At 44.0% G+C, this 26,087-nt stretch overlaps 2 protein-coding genes across 3 annotated transcripts in view; one reads left to right on the top strand and one right to left on the bottom strand.

The window, feature by feature from the left end:
- The window catches only part of LOC309515043 (GTPase IMAP family member 7-like), a 15,469-nt gene extending 12,141 nt beyond the window's left edge, over positions 1–3,328 (bottom strand). The window contains exon 1 of one of the 2 annotated variants that reach the window (XM_082192650.1): positions 3,263–3,328. The gene's annotated coding sequence lies outside the window, so the exon portion shown is untranslated. Of the gene's footprint in view, positions 1–1,073; positions 1,093–3,262 lie in introns of those variants that run through there. The other variant, XM_082192651.1, reaches the window with a different exon arrangement.
- A 1,153-nt stretch (positions 3,329–4,481) lies between these two features.
- Positions 4,482–25,510, top strand: LOC309514836 (GTPase IMAP family member 8-like). The gene is made up of 7 exons (XM_082192207.1): positions 4,482–5,103; positions 5,578–5,620; positions 19,574–20,305; positions 20,962–21,162; positions 21,822–22,547; positions 24,064–24,833; positions 25,367–25,510. The coding sequence occupies exons 1-7, from the start codon at positions 4,837–4,839 to the stop codon at positions 25,472–25,474; spliced, it is 2,847 nt and encodes a 948-aa protein (XP_082048333.1). The 5' UTR covers positions 4,482–4,836; the 3' UTR covers positions 25,475–25,510.
- The last annotated feature ends 577 nt before the right edge of the window (positions 25,511–26,087 follow it).

Genomic DNA, 26,087 nt, shown 5'->3' with positions numbered 1-26,087 from the left:
CTCAGGTTACAAACTTCATTCCGGAGGTTCGTTCTTAACACAAAACCATTCTTAACCTGAGGCATGCTTTCAGTAATGGGGCCTCCTGCTGGTGCCCTGCCACCGGCGGGTGATTTCCGTTCTCATCCTGAGGCAAAGTTCTTAACCTGAGGTACTACTTCGGAGTTAGTGGAGTTTGTAATCTGAGGTGTTTGTAACCCAAGGTACCACTGTACAGGGGTATTTCCCACATTTTCCTGGAGTAAGTTCCACAGAACTTAATGGGGTTTCCCACAAGAGTAAAAATCCTCACTATTACTCACAGACCCGGGTGAGAAAAAGGCTACCTTTGCCCCCGAGAACAGACTTTTGGAGCCATTGAGTCCAACAAGTGAACAAATTCATTGTGGGAAACTGTCAGACTTCACCCCTTAGAAAGGGTGACCATGTCAGCAGATTGCAGCCATTTTTGACAGACCCCCCCCACTCCAGAGTTCTTTACAAATGCACTTTAAAAGGTTCCCTATGCGAAAACCCAAACTTTTCTGGGCCACTCCCTCTTGGTCCCATAAACACATCTCCACTGCCCTCTGATCTATTGTATAAAAAAGTATTATTCAGAATAGCATTTTGCAAAACCTACTAATGTTACCCAGCAACATTTTGCACGTCAGCAACCATTGCACAATCATTCAAAACTATTTCGTTTAATTCACTCAACCACGCTGGTGAACTTGATTCAGTGATACCAGCTTTTCAAAGCCATTTGACCTCCAGCCCCCTGCCCCCCATGGCAACCCCACTGCCCCCCAACCCCCAAGCACGGGGTGGTACCTCCCAGTTTGGGGGCCACTGCCTCGCCGGACTTGGCTGCAGGTTGGCAGGCGTAACTCTGTGTGCAAAGGCTCCTTCGCCTAAGTTTCAAATGACGGAAGTGGGGAAAAAGATTACAGCCATTTCGAGAGTCACAATTGTAGGGGGTGGGAGGAGGGGGGCGGAAACAGAGCTGCGTTTTCCACACAAGAGTCCCAAATTAAAAGGCAAACAGGAAAGACACGGAGCATCTTCAAAACAGACTGATCTGCTTCCCAAACCTGCAGACTCGGACCTTCAACTCTTGCAGCTGCTGCTCGCGCCTCCCCAGCACCAACCTGTGGGTCTGAGGGAAGTGTGGGGTTCCTCTGGCTCTCGGGTGCTTCTGCAAGCCCCACAGAAGACTCAATGGGGCGAGCAGAGTCGTCTCCGCTTTTTGGTGAATGAGAAAGAAGTCAGAGAAACCTCCCTGACGTCTGAGAAAGGGCTCTGGGCTGCTAGCCAGAAATATTTGGTGGCACTGCAGGGTGAGAGGGGGGGCTGGATTCCCCCTCCCCGTTTTATTCCCCTCTGAACCGAGTCCCTGGTCCGAGAGAGAGAGAGAGAGAGAGAGAGAGAGAGAGAGAGAGAACGAGAACAACGCCCCATCAAGCGCAGCTGCTCTCTGACAACGCGGAGAAGAAGGTGCGCTCCTCTTTCTGCGTTTGGGAACCCCAGGCGTCGCCTTGCGCACAGTGGGACCCTCGCTCCGTCTCGCGCAATGTCGCCTGCACTGACTGGCAGGCGCTTCCCAGGCCCAAGTCTCTCCCCCAGCCCCACCTGGAGAGGCCGGGGGTCAAACCTCGGACCTTCTGCATGCAGGGCAGCTGCCCTACCGCTGAGCTGATTCTCCCTCCTGGCGAAAGACACCCTTGCTCTGAGTTTGAGCGCAGAAGGGCTGGAGAGAACAGAGGAGGGAAGGGGGAGAGTTCACTTTGACCGGCGAGCCAAGGTCTTGATCCCTGAATTCAGTGATTTGGGAAGAGATGCCAACGAAGGATTGATTTTTCAGAGGGACCCTTTCTCTTTCCTCTGCCTCTCCTTTCTCTATCCAGTTCAATGGAGAGATTTATTTCTTGCAGGGAGAAGCTGTGTGCCGAAAAATCCCTGGTGTGGGGCAGAAGAAGTCATTTCCATTCCTCCCCCCTACTGATTTTTTTTCTTTTTCTTTTTGTACCAAACCCCCCCCCCCCACAGCTCGAATTTTGGACTTTGTCAGTCTCCATGTCCGCAAATTTCAGGCAATTCTGGCAGGGGAATAAAGGGAAAGGGAAATGTTCTTTTAAAAATAAACTTTAAAACCCCTAAAAAGATGTTCCTGCAGATTGTCAGGCTCAATCCACCATGGAGGGGCTCCTTTAACTGCAAATTTAATCAAAAGGAAAAGATTCATTATTATACAGGCAAGCCAAAGTTTTGCTTCCAAGACTCAGATTTTCTTCAAAAAGTTTTTATGTGTTTTATGTTGAGATAACCTCAAATTAATTTTTAAAGGTTTTTGGTCCAAAATTGGGTGCAGGAGATTTTTTGAAATTTTCGATTTTCAGGCGATTTAGGCTAATGCAATTTCTGCGTCAGTATAGGAAAAACCTCCTGTTTTGCTTATTTTTCAACCGATTGGGCTTATTTTGGTATCAATATAAAGGTAATTGCGGTCTCTTTCAAAATAAGGTATAAAATGGTATTAAGTGCCACAGAAGAGGGTCACCGACTATTCAAAGTGAATTTTTGTCATTTTATTCCCGGTAGGTTCAATAAGCCATAGTGCGCAAACCACAACTAACACGTGTATCATACTTTTGTTGTACAATGGGCTAACCATGTACTTGTTATGTTATAAAAATAAGGAGGGTGTTTTTTGTATTATAAATCAATTATAAAATAAATTGATTTTGAAGTAATTTTTTTACAAAACAAATTACTTCTTTGGACAGGTTTAATGTCTCTTTGAACCTGAAACATTCATGAGAATAGATAAAATTGTAATCTCTTATGTTACAGTGTCATCTGATATATTTTAAAAATTAAGTTTTATTGATTATATAATAAAAACAAAATGCGTCTCAGACCCCTTGTTCATTTTATTGTGTAAAACACTTCTGCAAGAAATTGCATTAGCCTAAGTTGCATGAAAATTGAAATTTTCAAGAAATTCTCCCTTGTCCAATTATGGACCAAAAAAACTTTAGAAAATAAATTGAGGTTATCTCATAGGTATCTACACATAATTTTTTTGGAAGAAAATGTGAGTCGTGAGAGCACAATCGAGTATTAAAATCAGGTTATTTGGCGTGGAATGACCCAAGAGCTCTAACTCAGTCTCAAGCAACAGGTCAAACAAAGCAGACCTTGAGCATCTCTGAGGCAGGTTAAGATACAGAAGACTTAAAGTCAGACCTTGTGGCTGCTGCTCCCTCTCCCAAATACCAACCTGTGGTCCGTCTGAGGTGTGGGTCTTGCTCAGTGTGGGTCTCCTCCTCCTTCTGCTGCTGCTCTTGGCTGCTTCTCCAAGAACTTCAGGAGATCAAATGCAGCTCCTCTGAAATTATCCTCCTAGAGGGCAGTTTTGTCCTCTCCTGTAGCCAATAGAAACAGAAATGCAATTCCGGGAAGCTGTTTTGGCTTCTCAGAACATGATCTGGCTGCTAGCCATGAATGCTTTTGGGGTGTGTGTGGAGCTCATGCTTCCATCTCCATTTTATTCAGCTCAGAACAGATTCGGCCATCGACAGAGAGGGAGAGAAGAAACTGCAGAGCAGAGGGACTATCGGACACGAGAATCTTCTTCAAGCTCCAGAGGCGTCACAAAGAAGGTACCGTTGGCTTCCTTGTCTGAAGCTCCTTTTGCAAGGAGATGTCACCTGGCTCAGCCATGCCCCACCTGGAGATGCCAGCGGTGGAACCTAAGACCATCTCTATGCAAACCAGATGCTCAGCTGCTGAGCTGTGCCCCCTGCCCCAAACCACATGGAGAAAAAAGGAAGCTGTTTTGTACTGAACCAGACTGACTGGTGCATGTAGATTAGTATTGTCCACACTGGCAGACAGTGGCTTCTCCAGGGCTTCTGAGTGGGGAGGTTCCGGGGGGGGGGGCTGAAATGGTGACATTCAGCAGCAGCAGAAGGAAGCAAGTGGGAGAGAGTCCGCTGGCTGGAGGGGGGAGGGGGGAGAGGCACTGGAACTGGTTGGCATCAGCCCCCTCCCCACTGAACAGCAGCTGCCTTTAAGAGATGGTCATCTGTGGAGGGTATTTTCATCATGAATAATAATAATAATAATAATAATAATAATAATAATAATAATAATAATAATTTATTATTTGTACCCCGCCCATCTGGCTTGGTTTCCCCAGCCACTCTGGGCGGCTTCCACAGAAACCAAAAACACTAAAATATCATACATTAAAAGCTTCCCTGAATAGGGCCGCCTTAAGATGTCTTCTGAATGTCAGGTAGTTGTCCATCACCTTGACATCCAATGGGAGGGCATTCCACAGGGCGGGCGCCACCACCGAAAAGGCCCTCTGCCTGGTTCCCTGTAGCTTCGCTTCTCGTAATGAGGGAACTGCCAGAAGGCCCTCGGAGCTGGACCTCAGTGTCTGGGGGGCTGAAGGATGGGGGTGGAGACACTCCTTCAGGGATACTGGACCGAGGCCGTTTTGGGCTTTAAAGGTCAGCACCAACACTTTGAATTGTGCTCGGAAACATCCTGGGAGCCAATGTAGGTCTTTCAGGACCGGTGTTATATGGTCCTGGCGGCCGCTCCCAGTCACCAGTCTAGCTGCCACATTCTGGATTAGTTGTAGTTTCCGGGTCACCTTCAAATGCAGCCCCACGTAGAGCGCATGGCAGTAGTCCAAGCAGGAGATAACCAGAGCATGCACCACTCTGGCGAGACAGTCCGCGGGCAGGTAGGGTCTCAGCCTGCGTACCAGATGGAGCTGGTAGACAGCTGCCCTGGACACAGAATTGACCTGCGCCTCCATGGACAGCTGTTGAGTCCAAAATGACTCCCAGGCTGCGCACCTGGTCCTTCAGGGGCACAGTTACCCCATTCAGGACCAGGGAGTCCTCCACACCAGCCCGCCCCCTGTCCCCCAAAAACAGTACTTCTGTCTTGTCAGGATTCAACCCCAAGGAGCCTACAGACCATCATCCTGAGTGGCTGCAGCTGTTCAGGGCCCTCCCCGAACCAGCCCACCTGCCTGGGAGCTGCAGAAGGGAGGATATCAGGGCAGGCTGCCAGGGACCCCCAAGGCAGCAGCAGAAGCAGGTGAGGGGGGGGGGGAGAGATGCAGCTCTGGCTGGAGGAAGGGAATATCTGGATGCTTTCCCCCCCAACCATTTGAGAGGTGGGGAGGGCGTAGCAAGTATGCATGCAAATTCAGAGGGTGGGGAGATTCTGGCAAGAGATTGTGAAGGGCAAAGTGTTAGGCATGTTTATTTATTAATGCTTACACACCTATTGGTGGTAAAACCCACACACCTTCAAAGCCGTTCCCAAAAAGATAGAACAATGAAATTATCAACAGGAAAAATTAGCAAACCTAATTTAGGACCAATGCATGTAAAAAAAGTCACCAGCTGCCTCCCTAGTAATTGAATCCCAAATCTGCAGGGGCAGAATATGGTGCTTTGAGGTTTTTTCAGGGTTGTGTTTACATCATAAGCTTCCTCTGGTGATGGAGAGGAGTTTGGGCAAAGCAGGAGCTAATGAACTTCATTTTCTGGTTCTCTTCCGGCTCAGCAATCTGCCTGGACAATGGATGAACGGAGAGAGGAAGTTAGAGGTAAGTCTCTCCCTTCTCCTGACCCTCCTCTGAAAGAACCACATGATGGGAATGGAGAAGGTTGGACCATTTGTGGGCCACAGTTGGAAGGGTGAGGTGACCCCAGGTGCTTGTTGCAGTGTATGGACCCTGCATGGTGGCAATTCAGGGGGCGAATTCCCAGGCAACAATTCTGTGGGAATGTTGAGGATAGTAGGAGAGGATATAGTGATTAAATATTATCCTTCCTCACTCATGCTTGTGAGCTAGTAGCAGAGCACATTCCCTTGCACATTGCAGGAAGTGAGTTGATGGATTCGTCAGAACCATTTGAGTTATGCAATCCAGTCTGGCTTGTTCCTGGTAAATGCCCTTTGTTTTTTTAAAACATTTACAAAGGGCATTGTTTTTTTTATAAAAATAATATTTATTACTTTTAAAGATTACAGAAAAGGAAGAAAAAGGAAAAAAGACAAGAGAGAAAAAACAAAAAAGGAAAAGAAACAATACAATACAATGAATAAACAATACAAAACACAACCTAAACACATTAAACTAAACACATTAAACTAAACTAAACAAAACCCTAACCCACCCTAGCCCTAAACAAAACAAAACAAAAACCATTTAAAAACATACATCACACCTTTTCCATACTCTATCTTTCATTCCCTTATTTCCTCGACTTCCTCTCACCTCCCTTTTTGTATTCCACTTCTATTAATTGTTTCAGCAAATCCTTTCCATCTTTCTCTATTTTCTATCATATTATAAATATCTTAACATATTTTTTAACCTTATTTTTCATTAAAACTAAAATGCTTATATATGCTTAACTCCTTATGATATTTCTGCTAAGGCCATAAAAAAATTTTCCACCCTTTTTCTATCACTCATTAAATTTTACAGTATTTCTATATATAAACTTTAAATTCTCCAATCTTCTTTCACCATCTCCTCTCTCTGGTTTCGGATTCTGCCAATTCCATATAGTCCATCAACCTGGAGATCTTATGTCCGAGGCTCTTAACTCTTTCCCAGGTCCCTTCTGCAGGTCTTCTTCATATTCTTTAATGCCAAAGAGCAGATCTCGGAAGGACTCCAACCTAACCATGCTTTTATTCCTTCTGGACAGGTCAGCCAAATTTCCATTGTTAAAGCCAAGGTCTATAAGGTGTTTCATGACATGTTTCAAAATTCCTCCAAATCCAAAAAACCCCAGAACTCCAATCTCCTCCAGACCCAAGTCCATGTCCCAAAAGTCAGTTAATCCCTGTATAGAGGGATCTTTCCAACTTTCCTTCTTCCGTCTAAGCCGGAATCCAATCCTCAAAGTCTGGCTTTTTCTTGATTCAATCATAGAAGGCCTCAATTTGTAATCCTCAATTTGCTTCTGAAAGACTGAGGATCCCGCTTGTATTCCTTTAGGCTCAACAGCCACAGCTTTCTCTTTCTCCTCCACAATTTGTCCTGCCAAAGTAGATTCTTGTACCAAGTCCTGAATTATTTCTGTATTGGTGCTCGCTTTTTGTCTCCAATTAGTCACTTTTTGTTCCAAGTTGTCAATTTTAAAAGACATGTCATCCGTCTTCTTATGAAGCTGTTCCAGCGAATAGCTTATCTTACATAATACCGTCACAATGGCTTCTCCTGTCAACATTTTAGATGGTCCAAGGTCAGTCTCTGGTTCTCACAATTTCTTTCTTTTTTAAAAAATATTTTATTGCAAGTTTTTAACAACAGAAAATCACCAGACATATAAAATACCATCACCAAAAAGCAACAAACAAAGAAAACATAAGTAGACAAAAACATAAACATAGAATAAAAAAGATCATAACCGTTCATACATTGTTTTTTCATGACTAACCGGACTTCCTCACATCTCCCTTTCCTGCGTTCTCCGTAAAAAAGTTATAAACAGCAATTTATTACCTTATTTCACTTATTATTTTCTAATTCTCGTATATTATGCCTCAAACTTTAAATATTTTTATCAAATGCTTAGCTGCTTGATTTAGACATAACATTACTTCAAATTTCATCTTTATTATACCACTTATTCTCATATATCTCTCATCTAAATTGCTGATGCCATGTTATTTCCTTTCGTGCACTTTCTTAACATTCATACAGCTTATAATGTTTTTGTAAATAGTCTTTAAACTTTTTCCAGTCCTCTTCCACAGCCTCTTCTCCCAGGTCTCGAATTCTGCCAGTCATTTCGGCCAGCTCCATGTAGTCTATCAGTTGTGTCTGCCATTCTTCCAGTGTGGGTAAATCTTGAGTCTTCCAGTGTTTTGCGATGAGTATTCTTGCTGCTGTTGTTGCGTACATAAAAAAGGTTCTGTCCTTCTTTAACACCTTTTGGCCGACAATGCCTAAAAGGAAGGCCTCTGGTTTCTTGGGAAAGGTATACTTAAATACCTTTTTTAACTCATTATAGATCATTTCCCAGAAGGCCTTCACTCTCAGACAGGTCCACCAAAGGTGAAAAAATGTTCCTTCAGTCTCCTTACATTTCCAACATTTATTATCATACAAATGGTATATTTTTGCGAGCTTGACTGGGGTCATGTACCACCTATATATCATTTTCATAATATTTTCTTTCAAGGCATTACATGCCGTGAACTTCACGCCGGTGGTCCATAACCTTTCCCAGTCAGCAAACATAATGTTGTACCCAATGTCCTGCGCCCATTTTATCATGGCTGATTTTAACTGATTCATCTTGAGTATTCCATTTTAGCAACAAGTTGTACATTTTTGAGATTACCTTAGTCTTAGGTTCTAACAATTCTGTTTCTAATTTCGATTTTTCCACCTGGAATCCTATCTTTTTGTCCAAATTAAAAACCTCCTTAATCTGAGCATAATGTAACCAATCTCGCACTTTATCCTTTAATTTCTCCAAACTCTGCAGCCTCCAAGTATCTCCTACTTTTTCTATTATTTCCCAATATTTCGGCCATTCAGCCTCCATATTGAGTCTTTTCCGAGCCTTAGCCTCCATTGGTGACAGCCACCTTGGGGTCTTGTTTTCTAATAAGTCTTTGTATTTTGTCCAGACATTAAATATTGCTTTCCTGAGAATATGGTTCTTGAAAGCTTTATGAATCTTTACCTTGTCGTACCACAAATAAGCATGCCATCCAAAAGCATTATTGAACCCTTCCAGATCCAGGACATCAGTGTTCTCAATAAGTAACCAATCTTTCATCCAGCAGAAAGCCGCAGCTTCATAGTATAACCTTAAGTCTGGCAGGGCAAACCCCCCTCTTTCCTTTGCATCAGTTAGTATTTTAAATTTTATTCTGGGCTTTTTGCCCTGCCAGACAAACTTAGAGATATCTCTCTGCCACTTTCCGAAACATTCCACTCTGTCCACAATCTGTAGGGTCTGGAACAAAAACAACATTTTTGGCAACACATTCATCTTTATAGCAGCAATTCAGCCCAGCAAGGAAAGATTCAATCTTGACCAAATTTCTAAATCCTTTTTAATTTCTGACCAACATTTTTCATAATTGTCTTTAAATAAATTCAAATTTTTGGCAGTCAAATTAACCCTTAGGTATTTCACCTTTTTAACCACATTTAAATCTGTCTCCTTCTGAAACCTCTCTGATTCCAAAGGTGTCAATTTTTTTTCCAAAACCTTGGTTTTTTGTTTGTTTAGTTTAAATCCCGCCACCCGACCAAACTCATGAATCAATTCTAAAACTCTTTTCGTACTAGATTCTGGCTCCTGTAGTGTTAAAACCAGATCATCTGCAAAAGCTTTAAGTTTGTACTGTTTGGCTCCGACCTGAATTCCTTCCACCAACCGGTCCCCTCTAATCATATTCAAAAGCACCTCCAGAACCAAGATAAATAACAGAGGGGAAATAGGGCAACCTTGCCGTGTTCCTTTTTCAATCTTAAACTCTTCTGTCACCACATTGTTAACTATCAGTTTAGCTTTTTGTTCTGAATAGTTTGCCTCTATCCCATTTTCAAACCCCCGTCCCACTCCCATCCCTTCAAGATTTTTCTTCATGAACTTCCATGAGATGTTGTCAAAGGCCTTCTCCGCATCTATAAAAATTAACACTGCTTTTGTATTGATGTTCGTTTGCAAAAGTTCCAAAATGTCAATAATATTCCTAGTGTTATCAAACAAGTGTCTACCTGGGAGAAAGCCTGCCTGGTCTTTATGAATTACTTCATTTAACACTTTTTTAAGTCTACTTGCCAAAATGTCTGCAAAAATTTTGTAATCCACATTCAGGAGCGAGATGGGACGGTAGTTCTTAAGTTGAGTCTTTTCAGTTTCCAATTTAGGTATCAATGTGATGAAAGCTTCTTTCCACGATTCCGGTGCCTTCTTCCCCTCCAAAATCTCATTACAGACCTCCAATAGTGGTTGTGTCAAATAGTCTTTCAATATCTTGTAATACTTGGAGGTAAGTCCATTTGGCCCTGGAGACTTGCCTAGTTGCATATTCTGAATGGCACCTTCAATTTCTTGTTGTGTTATTTTATAGTTCAAAATTGTCCTCTCTTCCTGGGATAGTTTTGGTAGTCCATTTTTTTTAAAAAAAATTGAATGAATGAATGAATGAATGAATGAATAATTTATTACGGTCATAGACCAGAAGAAAGGAAAAAGAAAGAAAAAAAAAAGCAGCAAATAATTTAGAAGGGAATGATGGTGTCAGTTAAAAGTTGTAAAATTATACATAAAAACAATGCACATATACACACACACCCACACACATATACATACTCGTATATGCACTACAGTATATGTATGGGCTTAAAAAGAAAAAGGGGGGGTTTATCCAGGGGTCATATCTTTTACTTCTTTTACAGCTAATGCCCTCCGCTTGATCGCGGCCACAGAAAACTTGGCCACTTTCAATGTTACTTCTGGGTTTTTGTCTCCTAGTAGGATTTTCAGCCGCTGAGATTCAGATCGACCTGGAAATTTCTGAACGATAGGGGAGATAAACAGTAACCTGATATCCCCGTAAAGGTCGCAGTGTAACAGCACATGTGAGGCCGTTTCCACCTCCTTCAGACCACATGGGCAAACTCGTTCAGCATAGGGTATGCCCTCGTATCTGCCCTTTAGTAAGGCAGATGGCAATACATCAAATCTAGTAAGGGTAAACACCCGCCTATATTTTGCGATTTGTAGGTCCATCAAATATGGGGTTAGGTTAAACCCTTTTCCGTAATCTTGGATAGCTGGATATTTATCTATCTTGCTCATATGGTCCTGAAGCTCTACATCTCCTATTCGCTGGCTCACCATCATTTTAGCTTTTTCAAAGCCTGAGGCTATAAGTTCTTGTGAGGAAAGCCCCAGGCCCCTCAGTTTTTCATAAAGCGACAATCTCCATTTAGACTGGAACGGGTCTAGTAAAGTCAGTGGAGCCACTCCCACTGGGAAAAATATGAGTTTTAGCCAGAAGTGAATCTTCAAGATCCATATCCTGGCATTAATAGGGAGTTGGCCAATCTCCAGCCTAACGACAGTGTTAGGGACACAGGTAGGTAACCCTAGTAGGGAACGATAAAATTTAGTTTGTACAAATTCCAGGGACTTGAGTTTTTGACAGTTAAATATCTGGGTGCCATAGGTCAATTGTGGAAGTATTTTTGCAACAAAGACCTGGGAGGCAGCAGGGACATATTGACTTCCTTTTCTGTAAAAGAATCTTATAATAGCTCTGGAGGATCTTTGCGCATTTACAATGGAATTCTTAATCTGGTGGCACCAAGATCCCTTCTCATCAAAAATTATTCCAAGATATCTAAAGGATGTTACTTGCTCAATAGGTTGGTTATTAATTTTCCATTTATGTCGGAGTTTTCTCTTGGAGAACACCATAATTTTTGATTTGGTGTAATTTATTATTAGGTGTTCAACTTCACAATACTCTGTAAGAGCTCGTAAAAGTTTTCTTAAACCCACACAAGAGAAGGAAATAAGTGCCGCATCATCCGCGTACAAAAGGACCGGGATTGGTGTATTATTTAGATTTGGGGAATGAATACTTGCTTCCTCCATCTTTCCGACTAAGGAGTTTATATAGAAATTAAAAAGAATAGGGGCAAGAACACAGCCTTGCTTAACACTATGGGAGCTTTGGATTTCCTTTGATAAGTTCCCATAGCGGTCGCATCTAACACGGATCTGAGTATTTTCATGTAGTCTACGGATAAGAAGCAAAAGACGTCTATCGATGTTTGTGTCATTTAGTTTTTCCCAGAGTCTGTGCCGGGGTAGCGAGTCGAAGGCTGATTTGAAATCTATAAAGGCTACATAAAGAGAGCCTCCTTTCTTTGAGGTGTATTTCTCCACTAGATGTTGCAATACCAGTCCTTGGTCTAGAGTTGATCTATGTGCCCTGAAACCAGCCTGGGCTTCCTTTAAGATGTGCTCCTGTTCCAGCCAGTCCGCAAACTTTTCACGTAAGTGAGTTGCATAGAGTTTACTGATGATGCTTAAGAGACTGATTGGTCTGTAATTGGCTGGATCAAGTTTACAGCCTTTCTTAAATATGGGAACGATGATTGCCAATCCCCAGTCCTCTGGTATTATTGCTGTTTGATCTATGCTGGTGAAAAGGGTGGCAAGGACTGGGGCCCACCAGTCAATATTGGCTTTAAGAAGTTCAGGAGAGATGTTATCTGCTCCCGGGGCTTTTCTGTATTTGAGTGCCTGAATAAGCCTCCTAATCTCCGCAACCGACACCGGAGGCCACTCATCACCTGCCGCACACTGTATTAGTGGCTGTGTCAAAGGCAGAGCTGAATATAAAGATTGAAAAAATGCCTCCCAAGTCCCTGCAGGTATAGTATACTCCACTTCTAAGGGAGTAGGTCGCATTCCATTTGCTACCAGTCTCCAGAAGGTGGCCGAATCTCTCTCTCTGGATGCATCTATTAGGCATTTCCATTCTCTTTTCTGTGCCAGGAGTTTTTTTGTTTTTGATCAAAATTTTATAATTCCGTTTATCTTCGAACCAGCCCGTGGGGAGTTGGGGTAAATTGGCAGATCTATAATTCTTGTATTTTTTCAATAATTTTTGCTTCATATCCTGACATTCTTGATCGAACCAGGGTTTAGAGTTTTTATATACTGAGGATTGCCTACTTGGCCTGTTCCTTTTTTCCTTCAGGGGATCTTGGAGGAGTAAAATTAGCTCCTGAAATAAATTTATCTTTGATTCATGGCTTGAGGAAGTTATGAGGTTTTCTCTCTTAATGAGAAATTCCTTCGAGCATAGCCTACTTGAGATTTCCTTATGCAGTTCATCTGTCCATCTAATGCGCGAGTGTCTGAGCTCCAAAGCTGTAGGGCTCGAATGCTCGATTTTTTCAGCGCAGGATACATCCTTTCCCGCAGCTACAAGTGCACTTAATGGCAGATGATCACTGTCTAAGCGCTCTTCCACTTTGCATTCCAGAACTTTGTTTTGAAGATCATACGACACAATTATATAATCAATTGTGGAGGCGCCATTGTTAGATATAAATGTGAATTCTCCGACCTTCTCCCCCTCTGTGCGACCATTTAATATAACCAGGTCCAACTTATTGACCAAGTGTAGTAGGCATAAGCCGGCATAATTGCAGCCTTTATCCTTTGAGATTCTAGCTGGTATTGGGTGGGTTTCCTCTATAATGGGGATTGTTTCATGGAAATGGGCACACAAAGCCTCATCAGATTGTCCAATTCTGGCATTTAGGTCACCTGCCACCACTACAGAGGCATCAGGAAATTGATTTAGTAGTTTGTCTAGATACTGTTCTAACTGAGCCCAAGTATTTCTTATCAGTCTTTTCTCTCTTTGTGGAGGTAGGTATACATTAATCAGCAGCCAGCTGTGGGTTCTCCACTGTACTTGCACAGCTGTGGCCAGATGGTCTAGTGGGTCTAGTTTTTTAAATGTGGCCCTTAGCCTTGTTGAGATTAAGGTAACTAACCCACCTTTAACTCGCCCCCCTCTAGTACTTAAAAGTCCTGGGAGGGAGAACGCAGAAAAACCATTTAGCTCCACTTCACTTGTGCTCCAGGTCTCCTGGAGAAACGCAATGTCATGTCTCTGGATGTATTTGGCAAGGGATTGGTCAGAGCACCTCTTTTGCCAACCTGCAATATTCCAAGTTAGCAAGGCAAGGTTGCACGTTGTCTTACCAACAGTTGATCTTAGTCAATTTGCCTTTGAAAGATTTTTTGGGCCTATCTTTTTATCTGTTAGTTGGATTTCATTCATTTTGGCAATGTCCATAGATGTATTATCGCCCAGGTACTCAATGGAATCAATTGAAGGGTGCAGCGTGCTGACGTTAGTGATCAGTACTCCTTTTTTTGGCGAGTCCACCTTGAGGTGTTCTATTTGACTGGTGCCAAGTTCATCCTCATCCAGGTACCTCATGCTGGTCCAAGAGCGCGTTGTGGTTGTCATAGGGATGGTTTCCTTCTTAGATGATAGGTTATTGCTGACCCTTGCGCACTGTGTTAAATGAATGAATGAATGATTTTATTACGGTCATAGACCAGAAGAAGGGGGGGGGGGGAAAGGCAGCAATAATTTACAAGGGAATGGTGGTGTCAGTTAAAAGTTATAAAATTGTACATAGAAAACAATGCGCATATACCCTTTCCTTCCCTTGGTGAAGCACAGTATATGTGATTTAGCTTGACAATGACATTATTGACAAGAGAGTCTTATCTAAGTGAGTTCAGTGCTGATCTTAGGTAGTTGCAATTCTTTGGAAATTATGTCCTGCTGCTTCCCATGTGTCCCAGGCCCTCTTCAAACATATTTCAGCTTAGTTTTGTATAGAATATACTGTTTTTCCAGTCTTCCAACAAGGTGAACTATACACTCATGTTTGGCAGCTAACCTTCTAAGTAACCCACTTTGAAGGCAGGGAGAGGGAGATGGGGTTGGGTGGAGGCAAGCACACTCTCATGCCATATAGACATAAGCAGTCCTTCACCCTCCCAGATTTTATGTGTAGGAAAGAGGATAAGTGTGTGCAGAATGGGCTTCCTTATGGTCAGCTACCTGCCAAACACCTTTTTTACCTTTCCAGGCTAGAGAGTGTCAGGGAAGGCAAGTGGGGAAGTAACATGTAAGCTAATACCTTCTTTTCTTACACCTGCCCCCTAAGGATGCCATAAACACACACCTGCCTTTTTTACTTGTCAACATTGAAAGGCTAGGTAGAAGCAGGTATACTGTCCTTAGATCTACAGCCCCTTCTTTGGACCTAAAATGAATTGTGGGGAAATGGAAGAGGCCAAGCAATAGAACTCATTTTTGTCTTCCTCTGCCCAGGAGTAGACTGGCATATTGGCAACCAGTTGCCATACTCTAGTAATATTTTCTTGGTTATTCTCATTTCAGAAATTGGAATAAAAAAATGTATAAATACCCATCTGCAGTTAAGAGATTAAGAGGGGAGAAAACAGGAAATGTATGCTTTTGCATCTCACATTTTTTATTTCTGCTGCTAGTATTAACCCACATACCACAAGGATATTTTTAAAAAATATTCTGTGGTACTTTTAAGTGCAATAAGGACCAAAACTATACATTCATGCCCTTTTAATGAATGTATCTGGATTCAGTTCAATGTATTGGGTGGAAATGCACTGTTTAAACAAGGAGAGGCAAAAGCTGCAGTCAAGTCAAACAGCTATAGGTGCTGCCTACCGCAACAATTCTGGGGAACTGTTGTTGACAAAGCCCTTTTTGATGAATACCTTAAAACGTTTGTATATAAAATGCCAAAAGCAGTGGCCAAAGCTCTTATAACTTAAAATCTAATTAAAGTTTTAAAGTTTAATTAAAGTTTAAATCACTGTGTTAAATCTGTTGTTGTCAGGTTTATCTCTGCAGCTGCAGAGGTAATATAAGGGTAGTCTTTCGTGGTTGCCATAGGGATGGTTTCCTTCTTAGATGGTAGATTGTTGCTGTCCCTTACGCACTGTGTTAGATCTGTTGTTAACAGGTTTATCTCCGCAATTGTAGAGGTATTATAAAAGTAATCTTTCATGAGATCTATCTTAGCTTTTCCAGAGAGGTTTTCTTTCTTCAATTGATCCGTTGCCGGTTCTTTCTCTCTTACTTTTTCCTGAGCATTCATCTCTGTTAACTTATTTCTAAGAGCCTCCAATCTTCTCAAAATCTCAGATTGGGCAAAGAAGGGTAACAATCCAAACTGGTTTATTAATGCCTTTTCTTCTGGATAAAAATTATCCGTCCCCTCATTGGGCAATCTCATCTCTTGTCTTAGTTTCAGGGGCCCTTGCTCAGTATGTTCCAGTTTGTCTTTTGAGTGTCCTCTCTCCTCCTTTGGTTTACAAGTAGGTCTTATCTCAGCTGTCGTAAACTCATCAGGGAACAATTTCAAACATGTGCTGTTTTCAAAAAATCTTGTTACCGTTATCCTTTTCTTTGACAGCAGGTGTCTTGATCTATATATATATTTAGCCAAGTTTTGGTCTTTGAAGGAGGTAATCACTCGCAGAGAATATCCGTTGTAGAATATAAAATCTACTGAGGTAATGTCATTTAATTTTATTTTCCCTGGCAGCATATCATCTAAAATATTCACAAAGTGCACCAAGCGTTCTTCCTGTGTAAGGAAGCCCTTTGGCTTCGGGTAGTTAAGAAAAGCTAGCTTCCTATCTGCCAACATCAGTTTCCATCCTTTATCCTGGGGCAGGTCTTGCCCTGCTACTGGCTCATCTTGAAATCTGTCATAATCAATAGTGTGGGGTGAGTCTTCTTTAATATTTATGGATCCTTTGGGTTTCAGCATAGAGCACCCGAGTAGTGATTCCGTTTCCTCACTTGTTTTATTAGGCAGCAATGGTGTTTCTTTCAGAGACTTCAGCTGGATCTTTTTTCCTAGACCCACGTTGTTGTTCGCTCTGCTGTCCTGTCTAGCAGGTTTGTTGGGGTTTGTTTTTGATTTTGTTGGAATCAGCTTATATAGTCTTTTCCAGCATACTTTGCATGCACGTCGGTTTGTAACAGTTTTCCTTGCGGTTTTTATGTTCTTACTTTTCTTTTTAGTTTCAGCTTTCTTCTTATGGGATCTCTTACCAATGCCTCGCTTCTTTTGATTTACTTCAATAGTAAATTCAGTTTTAGGGGCAGATACATGCAGTCCTATGTCTTTTCCTTGGTGTAAATGATTTTCGGCTGCTGATCCTTGTGTGCACTTGCTGGTTGCTGGTTGCTTTGTATAATCTATCCCTTGAGGGGTAGTTTGTGGATCAACACCATGAGGTTCTGAGCCTTTAGCTTGAAGGGGATAATTTTCCACTAATGTCAGGAGCAGCCCATTTGTTATTGTTAAATATTTTTTCATAGCTGCCAGATCCAGATTTATAGAGAGCAGCCAGTCCTGAGGATAGCAGTCATTGTTTTCCGTCTGGGAGCCCATAGATGAAGTCTGGGGTTTCTGGGAGTTTCGGGTTTCTTCCTGTAACTCTGAAGATAATATCTCAGCCAAGGCTATTTCATGGGCCAGGCTCATTGTATTTCTATTTTGGTTGTTATTCTCTGTGTCCTGTATTCCTCTAGAGAAGGTTGAGTGATCTTGAGCAGCAGAGGGAAAAGGAAGAGCCTCATCCTGCTTCAACTCAGCCATCTCAGCCATCTTTTGCTCATTTCCATTTCCATTTCCATTTTCGTTGTCCCTTGTGTGTAAAAGGTATTGTGTGATTTTACTCTGTTTCTCGTAACACTCCTGGGTCAGTGGACCTGTCACTATCCCCAGGTCCCTACATTTCTTTCTAGTAAGTACCATTTGTAAATCTTTGTCCACCCAGCTATGGGCTAAGGTCTAAAATGTGGGCTGCTAAGGTCCAAAATGAGGCAGGATTTGGAATAGCTGTTTGTGATTTGTAATTTGATAGCTTGTAATTCAGAGCGTAACACGGAGTTGACAATAAATTAGCAATAAATTAGCTGTCGCCTGTTTTCCTTGTTGTCGGTCAGGTTTGAGGGGCGCGGCATCGCGGGGAGCAAAACCCTCCGGACATCAAGATAACAAGGTAACAAGGTAGCGAAGGAACTCTTTTTCTTTAGAAGCAGCAAGCTAAAGGACTATTAAAACTACTTAAAAAAACTCTGGAGGAGTTAAAATATATTATAAAGGGAGTTTCAAAGGTTGGCTCGGTGTCAAGCCTGTTTAAAAAGCAGATTTAGAACTTGCCTCAGATAACCTCCAGAACTCTGCAGCTAGTTCGGTGGCCATCTTGCGGGCCAAAAAAAATTGGTCTATCTCAGTCTCTTTTTGCGGCCCTTGCGTGTAAAGTTGTTTAAAGTATCTCTGGAAGCACTTTCTAATTTCTTCAGGGTTTTGAATATTTCTCCCTTCAGTCTCTAAGTTTGTGACCATGTTCAATTTTTGTCTCTTTTTCAACTGCCATGCTAGCAGTTTCCCACATTTATTTGCTGATTCAAATGTCCTTTGTTTCATTAATTTAATTTTCCACTCAACTTCTTGATTTATCAGTTTGGCATATTGTGCTTGGTGAAATTTAATTTCTCTCAGGATCTCCTGAGACTTTGGTTTCAATCTCAACGAGATTTCTTATCCTGCAGCTGGCGGTTCCCCAGTTATACTCCTGTAACAGTTTCAAAGGCTCCCTCTAGAGGGAAACAGTCTCCACTTGTATCAATCCTTTCAAACACAACCCAAGCTATAAAAATAGTTTCACTTTTCAGTTACTTTTCCTCCTTTTTAAACGCAGAAGAGGACAATGGAAACAGCATCTTTCTCTTATTTAACTAGCTGTCAAAAATGTTCTGTTCGCAGTCAATGAACTCTCCCAAAACTTCACTCTTTCTGGCAGCCCTTTTCCAGGTTCAGAGCAGTGGTAATTTGGTTTTTCACTCTCTCCTGCAGGCTCACTAAGTCCAAAATTTCCCCCCTCTTCTCCTGCTTCCAAGGGGGGTTTTGTAGTTTCAACCGATGGAAATTTAATCCTTTGCCAAAAGCTTTCAAAGACTTTAGCTTATAATGTCTTTGCTTCAATCTATTTACAAAAGGGGAAGGCGGACTTCCTGTATAAGACCTTCCCCGTTTCGGTGCCAAATTAAGGTATTTAAAGATCCAATTTTCCGTTCTACTCACGGGTAGTTGTTTAAAATCCAATTGTCCACAGGAAAAAGTCAGCGCTCTCCGGCAACAGCAATGCAGCTTCACTCCGTGAAAGAAGCAGTCAATTCGAAGCACCGCGCCACTCACCCCACATTGCTCCGGATCCCCAAAACAGGGTTTCCCCGCGAGTAGGGGAGGTGCTGAAGGTGCCAGCCGAATCCCAAGTTCACAAGCTTCTCCCGCTTGTGATTTCAGAGGGTCTCCGCCTTCGCCGTGGCGGTCAGACCCTGCTTTCCACGGAGCAAGTTCCTCCCGATCGGAGGAGCTCCGCCATTGCTGGAGGCGCCAATCCGGAAGTGCCTGGTAAACGCCCTTTGTTCCCTCTTAAGAACAATAATGGCACAACAGTCTTCTTTTAGAATGTAATGATAAGATTTACTCACATTCAGTTCACAGTATGATCCTGAAGGCAGGCTTTTGCTTTTAGTTACAGGGAAAGGTGAGGGTTCATTCTCTAGTGAGGGATGAGCCCATGTGCTGCTGACTGAGGGCCAGGACACAGCAAAAGGGCATCAAGATGGAACAAGGTGAAAAAGCGAAAAGAGAAAAGGGAAGATGGCTGCATGACCAGCCCTTTTATGGGGTCTGCCAGGGTCACGCCCATCTACCTGGTCACATGCAAGGGGAGGATGCTCCAGTTCAGGTGTGACAGGAAGTCCTCCTGGCTGGAGCAACACCCCCTGTGTGTCCACTCTAGGCAACCAGGAAATATTTGACTGCTTTTGTGATGTTACATCCCACAAGTTCGGTCCTGGATGCCCAGACATCTTCCTAATTCCTTTCCAGAGACTACCAAGGCACAGGAGAGCAGAACCAGAAACCTCAATGAAGATCTATGGATTGTTCTTGTTGGGAAGACGGGAGGAGGGAGAAGTGCCACAGGAAACACCATTTTGGGTGAAGAGAAGTTTGAGTCCAAACTCTCCCTGAAGCCAGTGACCGAGACTTACAGCATAGAGGTCCGAGCAGAGAGGTGGAAGGGGAAAAAAGTGGTGGTCATTGACACTCCGGACATTTTTGATGCTCGTCTTCAAACACAGCATGATATTCTGGAAGTCCAGAAGTGCCTCTCTCTCTGTGAGCCAGGTCCCCACGCCCTGGTGTTTGTGACGCAGGCCGGCCGTTTCACCAAGGAAGACGCTGTGGCCGCCAAGAGGGTGCAGGAGGTCTTTGGCCCAGAGGCCACAAAGTACATGATTGTCTTGTTCACCCGCAAAGAAGACCTAGAGACAGAAAGCCTAGAGGAGTACATAGGGCTGTCTGGAAACAGAGCCCTGCAGGATTTGGTGAAGAAATGCCAGGGCCGTTGCTGTGCTTTCAAAAACAAAGGGACGGGAGAGGAAAGGGCCAGCCAGGCAGAAGAGCTGCTGGTGAAAATCGAGCAGATGATGATAGACAACCAGAACAAGCCTTTCCTTGAGCTGTTTCCAAGAGGATCGACAAGGAGCGCAGCTGAAATGAAACCAGAGGAAGATGCAATGGACACAGACGAAGGAGGACCAAGTGTATTCCCTGAAGGTAGAGTCAAATTATGATTCTGAATCAGTTATAGATCTCCCTGGGTTGAGTTTCCCAAGGTAGCCCTTCCTTAAAGAGACCCACCAAATACCTGCTCTTCTTCTTTGTACAAGGAAGAGCCCAAAAGAGAGCAGAATCCTGCATCTAGAAGGGGGTGGCTCTGTAACTTGCAAACATTTTGCAAATTATGGAGATGGGTGCAAGGGTTAGCTTGCTTTATGCAATTCAGCACATGAGACCCATGCAGGCATTTGATTCGCACATGCATACCATGTGCCCAGCATCCCAATGGTGGGAAATTCCGGGTCATTGGGGCTCCTGGTTGTGGGGTGGCTTCTAATTGTGCCTGGCTGAATGTGCTTAGAAGCCCCTTCAGACCCTGTTTCATAATGTCCAGAGTGGAGTCAGTGCTAGCCAGGACATAGGCAGATGGACATCTGTGTTCTTCCTCCTGGCTACATATGGGAGAATCTCTTAAGTTTTGAGTTCTCTCTCCTTCTCACTTTCCCCCAAAATTAAGCACAGCTCTCCACATTTCAACATATACCCTAGTATATGCATTTTAGTACACCTTACTTGGCTGGAAAACTGCACTAATAAATTCAGAGAAATGTGGATTTCAATGGATGGTTGTTTTGGCTTGAATATTGTTTCAGACAGTTTGAATTGGATCACCAGGGAAAGAGACTCCACAACCACGTCCACACTACTGGGAAGGCCTGGCCACACCACATCACTGGGGCACCCTGAGCCTCCCCAACCAATAGGACAGGAAGTAAGGAACCCCCTGTCAATCCCAGGAGGATCTGGGGCGAATGATGGAGTGAGAGAAGCTCCAAGGAACCCCGTGGCCCCAGGTCAGTTTGGCCTTGAGAGCCATGGATAGCACCTTAAATGGGGACCAGAAAGATTCAGACAGCCCTGGATGTTGTTTCAGTTGACACTGAGATATTATCCACACTTACATTTTACCCACCACATTCCAGGCACACATCCATGATTTGAAACTCTGTGTCTGAGAATGTTCATTTGTTTGTTTGTTTGTTGCCGTGAGGTTTCCCCACAACAACTGACTGTCTAAAGCTGAATCAAAGCAAATGTCATAAAATCATAGAATTGGAAGGGAGCCCCATCGCCATCTAGTCCAACCCCCGGCAATGCAGGAATCTCAGCTCAAGCATCCATGACAGACGGCCATCCAACCTCTGCTTAAAAACCTCCAAGGAAGGTGAGCCCCTCACCTCCCAAGGGAGACCGTTCCACTGTCAAGCAGCTCTTGCCCTCAGAAAGTTCTTCCTGCTGTTCAGTTGGAATCTCCTTCATTGCAACTTGTAATGTCAATTCAGGTTTCCCAAGGATTGACATTTGCTCTGATTCAGCTTTAAAGAGCAGGTTTTCTTGGGGAAACCAAGACCAGGTCATTGGACACAGAGCTATAACCTGAGGACTGTGACTGGGAAGCATGGAGGAAAGGGACGTGTGGTTAATATGAACATCCCTTATTCCTTCCCAACAGAGCCTGGGAACCTGAGTCTCTCCCAGAAGGATTCCGAACTGCGGGTCGTTCTTCTTGGGAAGACGGGAGGAGGGAGAAGTGCCACAGGAAACACCCTTCTGGGGGAGAAGAAGACCTTTGAGTCCAAACTCTCCCCGGAGCCAGTGACCCAACCATGCAGCAGAGAGGTCCGGGCAGAGAAGTGGAAGGGGAAACAAGTCGTCATCATTGACACTCCAGCCATTTTTGATGCTCATCCTCAAACACAGCATGATATTCTGGAAGTCCAGAAGTGCCTCTCTCTTTGTAAACCAGGTCCCCACGCCCTGGTGTTTGTGACGCAGGCCGGTTGTTTCACCGAGGAAGACACTGTGGCTGCCAAGAGGGTGGAGGAGGTCTTTGGCCCAGAGGCCACAAAGTACATGATCGTCTTGTTCACCCGCAAAGAAGACCTAGAGACAGAAAGCCTAGAGGAGTACATAGAGCTGTCTGGAAACAGAGCCCTGCAGGATTTGGTGAAGAAATGCCAGGGCCGTTGCTGTGCTTTCAAAAACAAAGGGACGGGAGAGGAAAGGGCCAGCCAGGCAGAAGAGCTGCTGGTGAAAATCGTGCAGATGATGATAGACAACCAGAACAAGCCTTTTCTTGAGCTGTTTCCAAGAGGACCTACAAGAAGCGCAGCTGAAATGAAACCAGAGGAAGAGGCAATGGACACAGATGAAGGAGGACCAAGTGTATTCCCTGAAGGTAGAGTCAAATTATGATTCTGAATCAGTTATAGATCTCCCTGGGTTGAGTTTCCCAAGGTAGCCCTTCCTTAAAGAGACCCACCAAATACCTGCTCTTCTTCTTTGTACAAGGAAGAGCCCAAAAGAGAGCAGAATCCTGCACCTAGAAGGGGGTGGCTCTGTAACTTGCAAACATTTTGCAAATTATGGAGATGGGTGCAAGGGTTAGCTTGCTTTATGCAATTCAGCACATGAGACCCATGCAGGCATTTGATTCGCACATGCATACCATGTGCCCAGCATCCCAATGGTGGGAAATTCCGGGTCATTGGGGCTCCTGGTTGTGGGGTGGCTTCTAATTGTGCCTGGCTGAATGTGCTTAGAAGCCCCTTCAGACCCTGTTTCATAATGTCCAGAGTGGAGTCAGTGCTAGCCAGGACATAGGCAGATGGACATCTGTGTTCTTCCTCCTGGCTACATATGGGAGAATCTCTTAAGTTTTGAGTTCTCTCTCCTTCTCACTTTCCCCCAAAATTAAGCACAGCTCTCCACATTTCAACATATACCCTAGTATATGCATTTTAGTACACCTTACTTGGCTGGAAAACTGCACTAATAAATTCAGAGAAATGTGGATTTCAATGGATGGTTGTTTTGGCTTGAATATTGTTTCAGACAGTTTGAATTGGATCACCAGGGAAAGAGACTCCACAACCACGTCCACACTACTGGGAAGGCCTGGCCACACCACATCACTGGGGCACCCTGAGCCTCCCCAACCAATAGGACAGGAAGTAAGGAACCCCCTGTCAATCCCAGGAGGATCTGGGGCGAATGATGGAGTGAGAGAAGCTCCAAGGAACCCCGTGGCCTCAGGTCAGTTTGGCCTTGAGAGCCATGGATAACACCTTAAATGGGGACCAGAAAGATTCAGACAGCCCTGGATGTTGTTTCAGTTGACACTGAGATATTATCCACACTTACATTTTACCCACCACATTCCAGGCACACATCCATGATTTGAAACTCTGTGTCTGAGAATGTTCATTTGTTTGTTTGTTTGTTGCCATGAGGTTTCCCCACAACAACTGACTGTCTAAAGCTGAATCAAAGCAAATGTCATAAAATCATAGAATTGGAAGGGAGCCCCATCGCCATCTAGTCCAACCCCCGGCAATGCAGGAATCTCAGCTCAAGCATCCATGACAGACGGCCATCCAACCTCTGCTTAAAAACCTCCAAGGAAGGTGAGCCCCTCACCTCCCAAGGGAGACCGTTCCACTGTCAAGCAGCTCTTGCCCTCAGAAAGTTCTTCCTGCTGTTCAGTTGGAATCTCCTTCATTGCAACTTGTAATGTCAATTCAGGTTTCCCAAGGATTGACATTTGCTCTGATTCAGCTTTAAAGAGCAGGTTTTCTTGGGGAAACCATGACCAGGTCATTGGACACAGAGCTATAACCTGAGGACTGTGACTGGGAAGCATGGAGGAAAGGGAAGTGTGATTATTATGAACATTCCTTATTCCTTCCCATCAGAGCCTGGGAACCTGAGTCTCTCCCAGAAGGATTCCGAACTGCGGGTTGTTCTTGTCGGGAAGACGGGAGGAGGCAGAAGTGCCACAGGAAACACCCTTCTGGGGAAGAAGACCTTTGAGTCCAAACTCTCCCCAAAGCCAGTGACCCAGACATGCAGGGGAGAGGTCCGAGCAGAGAAGTGGAAGGGGAAACAAGTGGTTGTCATTGACACTCCAGCCATTTTTGATGCTCATCCTCAAACAGAGCATGATATTCTGGAAGTCCAGAGGTGCCTCTCTCTCTGTGAGCCAGGTCCCCACGCCCTGGTGTTTGTGACGCAGGCTGGCCGTTTCACCCAGGAAGACACTGTGGCTGCCAAGAGGGTGGAAGAGGTCTTTGGCCCAGAGGCCACAAAGTACATGATTGTCTTGTTCACCCGCAAAGAAGACCTAGAGACAGAAAGCCTAGAGGAGTACATAGAGCTATCTGGAAACCGACCTCTCCAGGATTTGGTGAGGAAATGCAAGGGCCGTTGCTGCGCTTTCAACAACAGAGCGACGGGAGAGGAAAGGGCCAGTCAGGCGGAAGAGCTGCTGTCTCTGATTGAGAAGGTGGTTCAGGAGAACGGGGACCAGCCGTATCTCAAGCCGTGTCTGATGGAGATGTCACTGAGGTCAGATGGAAGGAATCCTGGGGAGACTTCAAAGCAAACAGAGGCAGGGGAACCAGTGGAAGATGAAATGAATGCTGGAGGAATCCCTGAATGGCAGAAGCAGAAGAAATCAAAGAAGGTAGGGTACAAAGAATAAGAATGGGGCCGCTGTCTTTTCCAATTACTGATGACTTACATTGTAGACAAATTCAAACTTGGAAAAGGAGGATGGAACAGGGCTGTTTTCAGTTGCTCCAGAGGGTAAGAGCTGAACAAGCAGCTTGAAAGAACAAGGAAAAGGGATTTAGACCAAACATTAGGAAGAACTTTATGGTCCTGGGGAAGAATTTATTAATTTAATGCATTTATATCCCACCTTTATATCCGTGGGACTCAAGGTGGCACAAGTGGTTCTCCCCCCCCCTTTATTTAATCTCCACAAGAATGCTATTTCTATTTCATTAGAGGTTTTTAAGCAGAGTCGGGGGGGGCTCCCTATTGAGAGGCTGCAGAAGGATTGGGTTAGATGACGTTTGAGGTCCTTCCCATGAGCTTAAGGGGGGGTTAAATTCTTGCTTATTTGAGAATTCCCCCCTCCTTCTCCTCCTTGACATCTTTCTCCCTTCCTCTTGACTCCACACCAATCACTTACCCTGGGTTTGTTTCCAACAGGCATCGACTTCTGCCCCGAGCTCCCTTTTTTCGTGCTTTGTCCCAAAAAACAGAGCAGCTTCCAAAGAAGGCAGAGGAGGAGCAGGAAGATCTCATCCTCCAATGTAAACGGAAGCAGTATCATCAATAAACACAGCAGGATAATTTGCGTTCTCCCATCATTATTGCACGTCCTCTGGGTGGCACTATTTCACGGCCTTCATCCTCCTTGACTTCTCAACCTCCTTAAGCCTAAGCCGGGTTTCACATTTTGGACCCATGGAATTCTGTGGCTTATACACACTTCCCCTTGTTTTGCTGTCTCTCCACAGGAAACCCTCTCCTTGGAGCTCAGTTGGAGCAAATGTCAATTGTCTTCCCCAGGAATTGATGTTTGCTCTGATTTGGAGCAGAAGAGGGGGTGTTCCATGGGAGAGGAGTGTGAAAAGGGGGGAAACCACTCAGACCGGTGTTTTCTAGGGACGGTATTGAGGAAGGGTGGACAAGCCCAGTGTGTGGTAAATAAATCAAGAATCCTGTTTTAAAGTCATCCATGTTGGTGGCCATCAATATAAGCTTATTGTTCATATGTTGAATTAGATATATATGGGGGCACCAACATCTTTTAAATGCTTGGAGCCAGTGTGGTGTAGTGGTTAAGAGCGGTAGTCACGTAATCTGGGTAACCGGGTTCGCGTCTCCGCTCCTCCACATGCAGCTGCTGGTGACCTTGGGCCAGTCA

This window comes from Podarcis vaucheri, assembly GCF_965113315.1.
Source record: "Podarcis vaucheri genome assembly, chromosome: 12".
Classification (NCBI taxonomy): Eukaryota; Metazoa; Chordata; class Lepidosauria; order Squamata; family Lacertidae; genus Podarcis; species Podarcis vaucheri.
Note: the sequence above shows the minus strand (reverse complement) of the source record. Positions and strands in the feature narration are given on the sequence as shown.